Source organism: Pyrgilauda ruficollis, unplaced genomic scaffold, assembly GCF_017590135.1.
Source record: "Pyrgilauda ruficollis isolate IOZ18807 unplaced genomic scaffold, ASM1759013v1 scaffold9, whole genome shotgun sequence".
Taxonomy (NCBI): domain Eukaryota; kingdom Metazoa; phylum Chordata; class Aves; order Passeriformes; family Passeridae; genus Pyrgilauda; species Pyrgilauda ruficollis.
In genome coordinates, this window is record NW_024531043.1 from 3,551,669 (window position 1) to 3,566,726 (window position 15,058).

The following is a 15,058-nucleotide window of genomic DNA, read 5'->3' on the forward strand; positions in this document are numbered from 1 at the left end:
CCGGCCATGGCCCGGGACTACGACCACCTCTTCAAGCTGCTCATCATCGGCGACAGCGGTGAGCGCGGGCGGCACGGCCCGGGGGCGTGGGTAGGCCGCTGGCGGGGTGGCCGCCCCTCGGGCCGTGAGGGGCCGGGGTGCGGCGGCGGGGCCGGGGCGGGCGGCGCGGGGGGGTTGGGGACGGGCGGCCTCCTCCGCCCGGGGCACCCGCGGTGTTGTGCTGCCGGTGCCGCGGCGCGGGGCTGAGCCGGGACCCCGCGCCGTGTGTGAATGGCCGGGCGCGTTCGCTTGGGCTTCGGGAGGTTTTATCTGATGAACCTGCGGAACTGGCTACCGCAGGATATTATGGTAAATAGCTTGGCTGGGTTTGGGAAAAGGCAGATTAGACACGTAGAAGCCAGGACAGCACCGGCAGTGCTGCCGGCATCAACCTTGGCGAGCGCATGTTTTGACGGCGCCCACTAATCTGTTGCTGGGATGGGGAGGGAATTCCCTTCCCCTGTGACAGGCAGTTTAGGGATCGATGGGAAGGGCTGGCTGCCCTAAGGACTGTTGTTTCCAGTGTGGCAGCTTGTACGTTTTAACAGTCATTACTATCTTAATTATTCCTTAAGACTTTTTCTGTGCTTCAGCCTGAAGTCTCAGTTCTAGGGTTCCTTAATTTTTTAAAATAAATCCTGGAAGAGCTGGTAGGTTTGCGTGCTTCTTGTTATGGCATAGGATGCAAATATCTAAAAACAGAAGATAAAGGTGTACTTTGAGGTGTTTTTTGAAAATAGACCTTTAAATACTTCTGCAGCAACCTCAGAAACTTCTGGAGAGCTGAGCGTGTGAACTGTGCCAGTGTCTGGTGCTTTGGTCTGGGTTCCTAGGAATTGGGACTGGGAGGATTGCTGCCGTCGGTGCAGCTTGGTGTTGGTAGCACTCCAGCAGCTTACAGCTGAATTTCCATAAACTGGAGAAGGGTGCATCCACCCTCTTCTTTTAACAGAGGTGTGGTCCGTGGGGCGGCAGGTCCCGGCATGCAGGGAGGCACAGCTCTTGATGAAAGGCTAATGTTGCAGGATCTTGGCAGTTGTCACCTTCAGAAGCTTTAGCTTCATGTAAAAAAATGTTTTTTTCTACACTAAACTGTGTCTGCATGAAGGGATCTAAGGAAGGAGACAGGACAACAGCTTCAGAGCAGCTTAAACCCCAGGCAGTTCTGAGAGCCTTGGATTATTGCAACCAAATGCTGCATTCTGAGTAGAGCAGTGGCTCTGTTGGTTGCTGATGAGTTCCAAAACTGTTCAGGCAAGATAAACAGGATGGTGAAAACTCTGAGGAAGACTTCTCATTTTAAACAATTAAATAAATTTTGTCAGCTTAGTCTTCTTGAGCAGAATCCCTGTAGTGTATCCAGTGAAAGGAGTGTTGTGAGAATTGTCAGGCTGCTTGTGGTTCTTTGCTGTAATTAAATCTCACTATGTAGTTTGACTATTGATTTTTCTTTGGTTTTGTTTTTGCTAACCCAAACAGGATGGCTTTGTCCCTGCTTGCACTAAACAATTTGCTTGCCTTGTTTACTGACATTTATTCCCTGCAATAGGAAGTGGACTGATACTGGATAGGATAATTCTGTCTCATCTGCTTTCCCCTGTATGCAAATCTGTCAGAAGGGTAGTAGGTTTGTGTGTTTTTAGAACAGGTCATCTTGAAAAGCTGCTGGTGATTTTAGCTGTGCCAGATATTTAAAAATAATACAGATGATCTGTGCTTGGCATCTGCTTCTTTAATTCACTCTACTGTTCAGTTGGATATGGGTCTTAGAATTTTGTCTGACACTGAAATTTAATTTTAATTTTAATTGTGCAAAGTCAATAGGCCTTTTTGTTTTGTTTTGTTTCATTTTGCTGTCTTCAAGAAGCTGAGGGCCCTGCAAGCCTTCTGTTCAGATCTTCAGACAGCTCTGTGTGGGAAGTGTGGGGTCACCAAGAGTGTGGTTTCTCTGTGCGTGAACAGTGTGGGTCAGAGGCAGTGTTTGTTTAGTGAGATCGTTGTCACTGGGAGCATGCAGAACTTCCTGAGTTCGGGAGCTTTCTTCTCTCTGGAAGCTGCCAGCCTGCTGGGAGCTGTGCAGCTTGTGCAGTGGAGGGCAGTGTGACAGAGCAGTGTCATGTGCAGCTCTGCAGCATCGCCCAGGGCTGCCTGAGCTCGGACATGGTGCTGTGGTCTGACAGCTCTGTGGCTTCTGGCACCTTCTTGCCTTTCACTGAGCTGAAGGCCAAGGCTGCTTGGTCAAGAAGCACAGCACCTGCTGCTGAAACATCCTCGTTTTCTCTTAGTTTCTTACTTGTTCTTAATTGACTGGTATTTGCAGAGCTTTAATTCTTGCTAAATAACCAGTCCTCTGAAGTACAGGAACTGCTCTGCTACCTTTTTTGAGCTCAGATGTATTGGCTATATACGTGCTGTAGCTTTGTAATTTTTAGTCCCTTTCCTCTTTTCCTCCTTAGCTTGGTATCAGTGAGGAGGGAGCATGGCTTCTCCAGATGGCTGGTGATTTGAACTCTGCAAATGAGACCTGGCTTACTGTAATCATGCAGATTTTGAGGCTCGTTTTTATTTTTTGTTGGTAGCTGTTTGTCACGTGCCAATAGCTGAGAACTGCTTTTGCATAGCCTTTGCATAGGTCTTCTGTTAAGAAGAACTTGCAAGTTATAAATCATCAAAATAATTATCTTGGATAACTTCTACCTGGAAAGATTTAATAGATGATTACCTCCGTGAAGTTGAATTTTCTATTCAGGCCATAGCAGATTTATTCTGGGGAGAAAGGGTCATTAACAGCAGAGATGTTATGCAGAGACAACAACGTGGAGGCATTTAGATACCCAGATTCCCTTGGGTGGGTGTGCAGGAATGAGTTTCTTACAGCTCTTGTTTGAAGCACTGTGAAAAATGCTTCCCTGCAACAGGGTGTGATCAGGGTGCAAACAATCAGTTATGGAAAACCTGGATGAAGAGCTACTCAGAGCATTTAGAGGAATGTTTCATGGCACATCTTGGCAACAGGAACAGCTTCAGAAAGGTGTGTGTCCTTCCTGTGAGATGTGGAGCAAGGCTGTTTTGGATGGCAGTACAGGACAGTGATTCCCAATTCCTGTTTGGTTTAAGCTTCTGTTAGACTGTGGCCATGCTAATGTGAGCTTTGTAGTAGCGAGCCCTGGTGTGATTGTCAGAGCAGTCCAAATTCCACACAGAATGGGAGGTAGGCAGTGGTGTTACTGACGTCACACATGATGTGCAAGTGGAATTCAATAGAGTGCTGAATTCAGAGCAGTGTTCTGAGCACTTGTTAATTCACAGGACACGCTCGGCTTTGGCTGTTTCCCTAGCAGATGTAGCTGCTGATTGTAAACTTGGTTTTAGTTACTATTCTTCTCTGACCTCTTGAACTGACCACAGTTCAGAAGCTGCTGTTGGAGGGTTTGCTGAGGGCTGGAGGGAGGGAGGGCACAAGTCCCCCCATCGCTGCACTGCTACCAGGAGCATCCTGAGTCTTGGGGTGACTGTGCTTTGTCAAATCTCCAAGAGAGTGTGGAGATGAGCAGTCAAGGTGCAGGGTAATAAATGATGTGCTGATTTTTATGCAATGGATGGTGAAAATACTGTTATGTTCCTGACCCCCAGGATGACTGTATTGAAAGATTTGCTGTGTTTGTTTGTTGTAGGTGTGGGCAAGAGCAGTTTGCTGTTGCGTTTTGCAGATAATACCTTCTCAGGTGAGTGGTTTGTTTCCTTCAGTAAATGAAATGCTCTAGGTTTGCTGCTGGTTGGTAAGGAATCTGTATTTGCCCACTGATAGCTGTGCTGGGAATACATCATGCTTTTAACTTTGCATCTCTTGGGATAAGCCTGTACAGGCCATCCTGCCTGATCTTCACTCGCAGCTGGAAGTCCCTGAGCATTGAAATACTGAGGTGGTTCCAGAAACAGCTTAGGTGGTCTGGGCTGTACTATACTCTGCAGACTTCCTATTAGCCATTTGGGATTTAGATTGATTGAGTATTGTGGTAAACCACTTACATTTGTGATATGACCAATTTATTGGGAGGAAACTCCCAAACAGACTGTATTCAAAATAAGTGTTTCCACAAGTATTTAAAGCAAAGTGTTGCCTCAAAATTTTCACAAGTGAAATGCTCTCATAGTTACTGTCTATTTCTTGAGATATTTGGGTGCATACTCTTGATCAATGGGATAGAAAAATAATAATTTTATTTTGTAACACTGAGCTTTAAATTTTAAAGGTGGCATGGGAGAAGTGGTTTTATGGCTAGGAAGAAAAGCTGTTAGCTGCAGATAAAAATATGTAGATCGGCGTGATATAAAGCGTATTAAACACTAAGCAGATATGGGGTTCTCCTGTCCAGTCTGAGAGCTGCTGCCAAGTAGTGTTCAAGAAGTGTGCTTTGGGACATCCAAAATAAACAAGACTTAGGTTCTCACTTACCATGCTTTCCCTCCAGGCAGCTACATTACCACCATTGGAGTGGATTTTAAAATCCGGACAGTTGAGATCAATGGGGAGAAGGTGAAACTCCAGATCTGGGACACAGCTGGCCAAGAACGCTTCCGGACTATTACATCAACGTGAGTAACGCCAGCCTTTGTGCTGTGGAGCTTTGGGTCTGGATCTCGTAGTCCAGAGTCAGGGTTTAGCTGTTTAAGTGTTGCAGTTGATTAACTAATGATAGCTGTGTGGTCTGTGCAGTGAAATTTCTCTCAGCTGACTGACTGTGGTGGTGATGATATTCTGGCAAGGTTTGGAACTGGGATTTCAGAGTTCCTCACCCTTCTATGCATTTTTGTGGTGACTTTGTCTTATTCCTTTGCTGCTGGTTTCCAAATGGTAGAACTGGAGTTATTGGACTGCATATAGTAGACAGCTTGTCTCTGTGCCTGTCCAAGTTCGTCCTCTGAATGCACTGCAGAAGCACAGAGTGAAAACCCTCTGTCAGTGTCATATAACTAATGAACAGCTTGAAGATTGAAGAGTAGGATTTCTCCTGGTTTTCCTTTAGGACAAACGCTTTAGCAGCTATCTTTGTGTGGAGTTCTGCTGAAGCAGACGCCCACAAGATATTAACCTTTTCCTTGGTTGGAATTCAGATACGAACTCATTGTCCTTTTGAACAGCATGTGCAGAGCTTTTCCTGTTCCTGAAGAAACCACACCTAGAGCTGCGGTGGTGGGAACTAAGAATAAAATGTGTTTGTAAACTGATTGCAGTAAAAGTGGACTGCTCGTGGGGGGAAGAGGGAAAAGTGCACTTGGAAATGGAACTTTTGTTCCTTGGGTTTTAACCAAAATAGTTCTTGAAAGATCCATGTGTTTCACTTGGGTCTTTCATGACTCACTTCTCCTTTGGCTCTTATTTAAGAGGAGGATAATTTTCAGCTGATGAATTGATTAATTTGCTCGGACCTGAAAATAATGAGATTGGTTACATCTGTGTTATGTCTAGAAATGGCAAAGTTGAACGTGATGTGTGCGCCGCCCCTTTCCTCTGCACTCCCATACGGATATTACTGGGTTACTTCCATTGTTTCTTAAGTGTTTAGCTTGAAAAAAACTGGGTTGCCTCTTGTAAGGTTCCTGTGTGTGACATCACTTCTTGTTGGAGCGCTGCAGGCAGTTTTGGGAAGGAAGTGGTGAGGGGGAGGCAGCCGTGCAGTGCTGCGGCCCTGTCAGCTGTGACAGGCGAGTCAGAGAGCCCCGATTACTGCTGAGTCAGCAAATGGCCTTCCTGTTTGCAGATTCCCGGCGCGACTCGGGCTCGGGAATGAGCTTTGGGTCGTGGGGCTGATGCCAGCTAGCTTAGAAAGCCATGGTGCATCCAGCACTGAGAGGGGAATGCCAGCAAAGGAGGATTCCTGCTGTCAACGGGAATAGCTGTGGATCGGACCTTGCACACTGTTTTATGTTAATTCTTTTCTTGACTAACATTTCAAATAGATAAGCTGAAATGGTTTGAGGCATTTGTGCCGTGACCTCTTGGAAGTCTGCTGCTACTTCCTTTTGCATTGTTTTTTGCCTAAGTGAGGCATATTTTACTTGGGGGATCTAACGTTTTGGGGTTTCTGCCTTAGTGCTGTGGTGGTTACTGAATGGTAACTCCATGGTCAGGGAAAAAGATCTCAATTTTTTGCAGTTCTGAGCAAAGAAGTTCATGTGTCCAAGTGCATTTGAAGTGTTGAATAAAATGCTTTGGGAATGCTGATTATACTGGGATGAGTGCTCTTCTTGCTAGTTTGGTTGGATGTGCCTGTGTAGTGTTCCTAATCATATCACCTATAAAACCAGGCCATAACAAAAGTTAAATTTTAGAAATGGTTCTGGCTGGCGTGGTTGGTGTTTTTTTTTTTTGTTTTTTTTTTTTTTTTCATTTATTGGCAAAGTAGTACTGTAACTGATTTATTTGTCCTAAACTGACTGGCAAATCAACTAACCTTGCTTGTTATTACAAAAGGGCTTGGCTATCAAATCATGGGAGGAGTGTGAGTGCCCTGTCAACAAAATGTAGTAGTCTGCCTAGTCTTTGACTAGATTGAGGTTTAGACTGAAGTTAAGAATATAAAAGGTGCTCCTTCGGTATTACAGTAGGTCAGGGAGTCCCTTTACAGTGAAAGGCAGAGTTCAAATTGATGTTGAGCCAAGCCTGGCAAGCAAGCCTGAAATTACCCATCTGGTAATTATAGTAATAGGTTGGTAGTACTGCTGTGTGGACTTAGATCTGCAAAATAGTAGAGGTGGTAGGAAGTTAATAGTGGAAAATTGGGAAACATTAAAAGATTGTAGTAGTCTGATTTCACGTGACTGTAGCTACAGTCAAAAGCTGAAAAGCAGAACAAAACTGTTAAGGAACAGCAATCAAGTTGATCTGGAGTATTTTACAGAAGCTCAAGAAAATTTCAGACTAGGAACTATAAAGTCAGCTGGTTTTATTGTCTGTTAAATGTGAAAATACTGGGATAGCTGGTGCCTTCTGGGAGGAGAGGCTGATCTGTGTGAATTTGGTTGCCATGGAATGTCATCCAAATTAAATTTGATTTAAATTCACCAGGGATTTAGCATGCCAGGATGCAGCTGTATTAGCAGGAATACTTAAAATGCATGAACAGCCAGTCCCTGTACTTGATTTCCTCTTGTAGACAGGACTACTTTGTCCTGATTCAGGACTGTGGGTTTAGGATTCAAGCTTTACATAATGGCTGTCAGATGCCAGCTCAGGATGAATAGTGATAGCAGAGGGACCTTCTGCCATGGTTTCCTGTGGAATAGCATGTTTGAGAGAGGGATAAGATCTTTGAGATGATAGAATTGCTGTGTCTTGTAAAGCAGATATGACTAAAAGGCTAGTAGTTAAAAGACTGGTCTGACTGACAATAGATGTGCTTCCAAGAACTTGAAAGAAAGATGAGTATGAAACTAGATTATTAGAAATCTCTGGAAATGGTTAGGATTCTAGATGTATGAAAAAACAAAGGAAATGTGTGCTACAAAGTAGTGAAATATGAACAAAGAAGCTGGATTAAACCAGTGCCCTGTCTTTCACATTTGGCAGTTAAATGTTTTCCTGAAAAAAAACAACATATTGGTCCTACTGGACCAACATAGTGTCTCTTTTAAATCTGACTTAGCTACTGCTGTGCTCCATGAAGCTGGTCATTATAACTGCAGATGTTAATATTGGGAAGCAGTTGCTAGAGGGAATAGGAGAGCTTTCTCACTGGTTTCTTGCAGTAGCGAATGCCCCAACAAGTGGCAAATGTTCCCTTGTGTTTCCCAAGGCTGTGTTCAGGAACATGAGGGGTGGATGCAGGTGGCTGAAGGACATATTGATTTGGGGTAACCCCCAGTTTGATTCTAGTGGTAGAACAAGCAATAAGGTGTTTATTTCAACTTAAATGTTGGTTTTCTTAAGCCTTTTCCACTCCTAAGCTAAATGTAAAGCCCCTAGGTCTAGGGACTTCCAGCTATGTGGGAGATTGTTGGCTACTGCCAAGCATCCAAGGGTGTACACAGGTCAGGTTTGGTTGTCTTTCACCTCAGCAGAATACTTTCATGGATACCCTTAACATGAATAACTGGTCTAGAACATTTTTTTTTCTGTATTTCATGAAGGTATTTCCTCCAGCAGATGCTGGCTTTGATGGTTTGCAGAGTACATGGCAGAGCACTCCCACCACACAGAGGACAGCCAGCATCAGTCTGTGACTGAGAGGCTCAGATTGAGGACTTCAGGTCTCTTCTGCTTTCATTTCTGTGGTCTCCATTTCCCCAAAAATGTGGATGGGAAGGAAATAAGACATTCTTTCCCTTGTGTCAAAGTCTCAACTACCTCTTGGTTGCCAAAAGCACAAAATTTACACCTACTCCTCCCTGAATGCCAAAAGCCCCATCTGTTCTCTACTCGCCAAAGCCCACAACCTGTTATAAAAGCAATTCTGCACTGCATCATTCTGGAAGTTGAAGTATGGGATAGGATAAATCAGTTTTTGTTTTCTAGTACTGTCCTGCATTTGCAGTTGGAGAAGCTTCGCTGTACTTGTTAAGCCTAAAATGTTATCTAGGATGCAGAGCATCTAACAACTGATGGAAAATAGCATGACCAGCTTTTTGAGAAAAAATGTGTTATGGGACTTAAGAATTCGAGAATAACAGGTAGTCATGGTCTTGTCTCTCAGGCTTATCTCTCTTAGTAATGACAGCCAATAGAGAAAATGACATTTTAGTGTAGATGAGGGGTTGGCAACCTTTCTAGAACGATGTGCCAGACAATTTTCTGTTCCAAAAATAGCAGCAGTGTATGCTGGTAGGCACTCGGCAGGAGTCAGGGCTTGCTGTCTTGCGCAAAGGAAGCTATTTCTGATGAGGTGGTTGGCAATATCAGTGGCAGGAGCTCCAAGCCCCTGCAGGGTTCCCATTGCCGTGGTGGTCTCTGCTGCAGGGTCCAGCCCACAGCCCCCATCCCGGGAGCAAAACGCGGCGGTGCTGACGATGTGTCAGGAGTGGGATCCGTACGTGCAGGCTGCCCCTTCTCCACTCCCCGACATCATATGCTTGGCTTAGAAGAAAATGAAGGTGCGTGGGCAAGGTAGGAGCAGCAGGATGCTCTGCTGGGCCCCTGCTTGGGCTGACAGGGATGCCAGGCTGGGCTCGGTGTGCACAGCAGAGTGAAGCAGCTCTGCGTAGGTGCAGCTGAACCACTGCGCTTCTCCAAGGGCTGAGTGTTGTCTTGGCAAATGCAATGCTCAGTGTTGGGGAGGAAGTGGTAGATCAGCCTGGGGGCTGCTGAATTAAAAGACTATTAGGTGATGATATGGGAGAGCTTGAAGATAATTGGTTTATTGCTCAGCTGAATGCAGAGAAATGCAGAGTGTTGGGAGGACTGGGGATCTTTCCCTTTCTGATGATATCACACAAAACGGGATTCATCAAACCGGTGTGCAGGGCATGCTAGTATCAGGAGAGGATGGGTTATTTTTGCAACATGTGGATCCAGGCCTTGGAGTACTTTTCCCTCTAAAGGATCCAAGTTATGAATAAAGTTGTGTTGTAATCAAGTAAAGCACAAATGCAGTGCTGTAGCAAGTTTTGAAGTTGTTGAAAGAACTGACTGTGAATGGACTAGAACATTTGAAAGCCCAGGATTTCTTATGGGCTGGCAATAAGTATTTCTTCCCTGAGTTACTTCTTGCCAAGGGAAGCAAATGCACAGCATAAATCACTGGTGAAACGTGGCATGGGAGAAGTATTTGAGTGTCTTCTGCAAGTGCCCAGTAGGAGCAGACTGTTCTACTGCTGCAGAGCATCCTGGAGGAGCACTGGTACCCAGGGGCTGTCGCTGCAGGGGATCAGGAGAGGAAGGTGTGTGACTCTGGGGATGATCTGTGCATAAAGGCAGGTGGCTTCTCTTGTAGAAGGATGATGAGGCTGGAGGTGGGAAGAGACAGTGACTTGCTTAAGCACTTCAGTAGCAAAGTGAGCTGAAGCTTTGAGATCTTCTCAAAGGAGTGTTTGGGTTAGATTCAAAGGTTTTGAAGTTCAAAGGTGTGTTTGCTGAGTTGGAGAAATCAAAGATGAGCAGAATGGTCACAGTGGACATCTCTGAAGTGCAGTGGATGTACTGCAAGAAGTGCTTGTGATAAGACAGCAAGGTCTAGGAGTGCTGTCACAGTTTAAAGGAAAATCCTCAATTTTGTATGCTGGTTTCTTGAATTTGTTTTTTTTTTTAAAAATAATATTGATCAGAAGAAAGAGAAGAGGATGAAAGGAAAAGAATAAGGCTACACATAATATATAAAATGCATCCTGATGAAGACTTCACTGTTAAATGTTTCCTGTTTCAATTGCTTTTTATTTTTTGGGTCACAGCTGCTTAATTTGCAATAGGGAATGTACTTGGTAGCCTTATGATTGTGGCTGAAAACTGAGAAGGTAGAGCTTGCTGGTTTTCTGTTTAGCATTTTCATGGTGCACATACTTTCTGTCTTTGGTAGCTTCGTGCAGGTGATAATGTTGGAACCTGAATTCAGATATTTTTCTTGCATATCAGACTTGTGCATCATCTTTTAAAGGTGCCAGTTGCCCAAGACTAATGGCAATAAACTGAAATAAAGCTTATTTTTAATGGCTAAAGGTAGCAGAGTGTATTGAATGCACATATGGAGTCGATCTGTTGAGTAGGAAGGTGTGATCAGAACACAGTCGCTCAACAAGACAGAAATTTTTGAGAGCTTGAGAGAACTGTGACTGAAGGTTGAGTATATTTGGAGATCTGCTGAAATTTTAGTCTGTAAGTGATCGTTCACAGATAACAGAATTACTGCAAAAACTTGATGTGGCTTATACAGCCCCAAGGATGACATCACAGCCAGTTCTGAGGATGTGCTGGGGGTACCATTGCCTTTGGTCCTGTAGCTGAAAGACAGCATTCATCTTTGAAGGTCTTGACAACCTGAACAAGGAAGGTTTTAGAAGACTTTGGACTTAGAAATGTATTTGTGTAGAGTGAATGATCAGGGAGCTCTGTAGCTTTGGAGGAGTAGATGGGATCAAGCTGTTATAAAAGAGCTACGTGAGTCTCAATGGAAAGAAAATGGGGGCACTTGATTACCATAACTTGAGGATTTGTTGTGAATCCTGTAGAAGCTCAGTGGAAGAGAAGGTGATACCCTGAGTTAACATTTGCTGTGCTTTTGTACCCCACAGGTATTACAGAGGAACACATGGGGTCATTGTTGTCTACGACGTAACGAGCGCAGAATCTTTTGTGAATGTAAAACGGTGGTTGCATGAAATTAATCAAAACTGTGATGATGTCTGCAGGATACTAGGTAGGTGATTAGGGAATTACAGCATCTTCTTTAGTGGGCTGGCCTGCTGAAATACCAAACTGACTTTTATTCTCTTTCCTTTTTTAGTGGGCAATAAGAATGATGACCCAGACCGAAAAGTGGTAGAAACAGAAGATGCCTATAAATTTGCTGGGCAGATGGAGATCCAATTGTTTGAGACCAGCGCCAAAGAAAATATTAATGTGGAAGAGGTAATATAATATTCAGAAGAGTAGAGGTACAATGATTTAGGGATAATGGTGTGGGAAGAAATAAAAATTCCATTCTTCCCATTGAGAAAGAAAAAGTGCTTGTATGAGCTGCAAGTAGTAGGTAAAATGTCAAAAAGAGACATGCAGCTGTTTTTGGAAGAGTTGGGGAAGCAAAATGAAGGAGCCCACACTACATGTTCAGTAGTTTCACAGTGCTCATGTATTAGGCAGGAAAGACTTGAGAATGCTTGTAGGAGGTAAGACTGCCCAGGCTTCACTCCTGGTCTCAGTTGCCAAACTGCTCTGGTTTGGAAAAAGGGATAGAGCTACTGTTTAGCTTGGGACTGGGTTGGGAAAAGATATTTGATTTCCATTTGGGCCATAGTGGGTTGGGGAAGGTCTCTGAAGCATTTTTGAAACATACAGAAAAGGGGAATGGCTTCCAAGGAGCAGTACCCCACAGGAGCCAGCCTGAGTTCTGGGGTGGTCTGAGTGTGCTTGTTTCTCTTGCAGATGTTTAATTGCATTACAGAGCTTGTCCTGCGAGCAAAGAAAGAAAACTTAGCAAAGCAGCAACAGCAGCAACAGAACGATGTGGTGAAGCTAACGAAGAACAGTAAAAGGAAGAAGAGGTGCTGCTAATGCCCCTTCCCTGCTGCAGAGACTCTGCTCTCAGACAGATCAGCCCCTCCAGCTAGACTCGGGCAATTCCACTGGGGCAGGCTTTGGGAGGACTTTCTCAGTTTTGTGCCGTTATTTAAAGATTATTTTTTCTCCATGTTTTCTATCAAGAGGCGCTGGCACCTTCCCACTGCAGTGCCAAGAAGGTATCGGATGGAATCTTGCCCCTCTCTCCTCCCCTGCTCATTCCAGTGCGCCTTGTAGACAAGAAGGACGTTGCCTACCAAGTGGACTAATTAACCCAAGAGTTTGTATATAATGTATATTGCTTTAACCAGCCTCGCCTCTCTGTTGTCGCTTTGGCTTCTGCCTTCTTAATGTCAACCAATCATGGACTGCAGAGTTCATCTTTTTAAAGAAAAAGTTTAAAAGTTCTTAATTTGAGTTGGCCCTGGGCTGGCAGCCACTGCTTCCTGGGGCCTCCAGCTGCATTTCTCTTGGGCTCCAGGCTGGCATCTGGTGCCCCTGGGGCCCCTGGCTTCTCCTGGAGACCCAGGCTTTTCCTGGGGCTCGGGCTGTGTTTTCCTAGGTACCAGGATTGCAGGTGTTGCTGCTGGAGCCTGGGGTTTCATTTCACCAGCCCCTGGGCTGGCAGCTGGAGCTGCTGCTGGGGCCTGGAATTTCAGCTTGCCATCATCCAGATTTGTGGCTGGATCCTTGGGTTTCACCTCCTTGTGTTGCAGCCCAGCTGTACCTGTGCTCTCCTGTAGTTTGTATCAAGATACTGGAAAACAAACTGACCTGCAGAAGTGGGATTTGTTTGGATAAAACTTTTTTTTTTTTTTAAAAGCAAAGTTTAACAACTTTGACCTCTGCTTCTGGTTCTGCCAGTGTCCTAAGTGAGGGTCCATTTCTTTTGAGAAGAACAAAAATCATGTGATTCTGCCAAAAACCCCAAACTTCTCCTTGTTGCCCTGTCCACAAATAGGCAATCTGAACGTGAATGTGAATTTTGGTGGCAAAGCTTTTGAGACAGAAAAGGCATGAAAAAAAATCCAGCTCTTCTTATTGATGTCTGAATATGAAAGCTGCAGGATCATTCCCAGGATTCTTCAGTTAGGAAGGACGACTGCTGTTTAATGCAAAGAAATGGAAAGCTTGCTTGCTTGGGTTATGTGGTGGTGGAGGATCACACTTGGAAACAAACTGGGCTTGCTGTGCTCAGCAACATTTTCCTGGCCCTCGTCAGCCTTTCTGGGAAAACAAGGGCTCACTTCCTCAGCCTGAATAGATGTAGTTAAAGGTGGAGAGTGTATGTGTGTGTAACTAAAATATCAAATGTCTGGGCTGAAAGGACATGCTCAGCACCTGAATTATTGCCTAAATAATATTAAAAAATAATTTTACCTTAACAGGCATGGAGGGTATGACTTCCTTTAAGGCCTTGAAGGTGGACATACTCCATGTGCCAGTAAGTGGCCCTGTGGAATTGCTGGCCTTAGTTCGGTAGGATTTGATTCACCCATGTCCGTGAGCTTGGAACCAGCCCACTTCTCTCCCTTCCTCACCCTTTCTCCAGGAGAGGCTAAATTTTAGTCACTTATTTTGCCTGCATTTTTTTAGATTTTTCAGGTTGTGGTAAGAGCCCTGATCATACAATCACATCACAGTCAATCACTTTAAAGACTTTTTTGAAGTGCAAACAATGAATGTGTAACACGTGGGTTTTTAATGGGTTCAGGTGCTGGGGCTGTGGATCCAGCTGCCTTCACCCACCTCTTTTCTTCACATATCCTGCAGTGGTAACCCAAGAACTGGAGTGAGCTGGGCTGATGCTGCTGGGGTGAGCTCTGATCAGTGGTCAGAGGCTGTGCAGAGTGGTGGCTTAGGTCACACCAGTCCATCCTGCCTGCTCTCCAGTGTGGAATGTGGTGTGTGCTGGGAGGAGCTGGGCCAGTCCCTGGAGCTGTGCTGTGGGGGTTCCCCCCTGCAGATTGAGGGGCCCAGCTGTGTTGCTTTGGGAATCTTGTTGGTAGCTGTGTGCAGATCTAGGAGGGAGTAACTTCATATAGGCAGAAGTAAAGAACATGTCTGAATTTACTGGAAATGATGCAATAAAATGAGGAAATGGTGCACCCAAGCCTGGAGTGTTCTCTTATATGGAAAAATTGGTCCTCTTTGAGTCCAGGTTTTTGTGGCTGTAGTTGGAATTCTGTCAGTCCAGGTCCAGCTTCCTGGCTTAAAGTGGGAATTTTTTTTTTTTTTCCCAGAGCTGGCTGTAGAGGAGCAGTTACCTCTGCTCTTGCCATCACTGTTCAATTGGAAGGGGTGGGGACCGTGTCTCTAGTGGTGCTGATGTGAAGTTTCCTAAATGTTGAGCAATGGAATGTCTAACTGGTTTGCTAGGATTATTTCTGTAATGAAAGTTTCTAATTATGCTTTTTAAATAATTTTAAAAAACTAAAAATAAAGGTTACAAGCTGCCAAATCTTTTTTTGAAGCTCTGTTTCCTCTGCTGTCCAGCACCTGGAGGTGGAGGGTGGCAAGCCAAGGGTGAGCTCTGCTGCTGAGTGTAAAGGGTGATTTCCTGAGAGGGGATATTAAAAAACCATAAGTAATGCTTTCAAATGTTTAGTTGCTGTTTTAGTTTGAATGAAAGAGGAAGGTGGAATGGGTAACTTATTTCTGTGTGAAGTGAGATGCCTGTGATTGTGCTGTAATCCTTTGTCTTTCTGCTCAACAAAACGTATTGAAAAGCTTTGAAAGCTCCTCCTCCCGAGGTGACTAAAAGCATCTGGAGTCTCTCCTCACTTTCCCAGCACATTACTGTGTGTTTAATTA

At 44.7% G+C, this 15,058-nt stretch overlaps 1 protein-coding gene across 1 annotated transcript; it reads left to right on the plus strand.

Moving 5' to 3' along the window:
* Positions 1 to 6: 6 nt before the first annotated feature.
* On the plus strand, positions 7 to 14,705 carry RAB35 (RAB35, member RAS oncogene family). Its single transcript, XM_041488783.1, has 6 exons — positions 7 to 58; positions 3,714 to 3,764; positions 4,512 to 4,635; positions 11,260 to 11,384; positions 11,472 to 11,596; positions 12,110 to 14,705. The coding sequence occupies exons 1-6, from the start codon at positions 7 to 9 to the stop codon at positions 12,236 to 12,238; spliced, it is 606 nt and encodes a 201-aa protein (XP_041344717.1). The 3' UTR covers positions 12,239 to 14,705.
* The last annotated feature ends 353 nt before the right edge of the window (positions 14,706 to 15,058 follow it).

What these genes read in the sequence shown, in the direction of transcription:
- RAB35 (XM_041488783.1), top strand. Translation starts at nt 7, where the DNA reads ATGGCCCGGGACTACGACCACCTCTTCAAGCTGCTCATCATCGGCGAC. An exon ending in TTCCGGACTATTACATCAAC is followed by an intron (nt 4,636 to 11,259) that starts GTGAGTAACGCC and finishes TGTACCCCACAG; the next exon opens with GTATTACAGAGGAACACATG. An exon ending in TGATGTCTGCAGGATACTAG is followed by an intron (nt 11,385 to 11,471) that starts GTAGGTGATTAG and finishes TTCCTTTTTTAG; the next exon opens with TGGGCAATAAGAATGATGAC.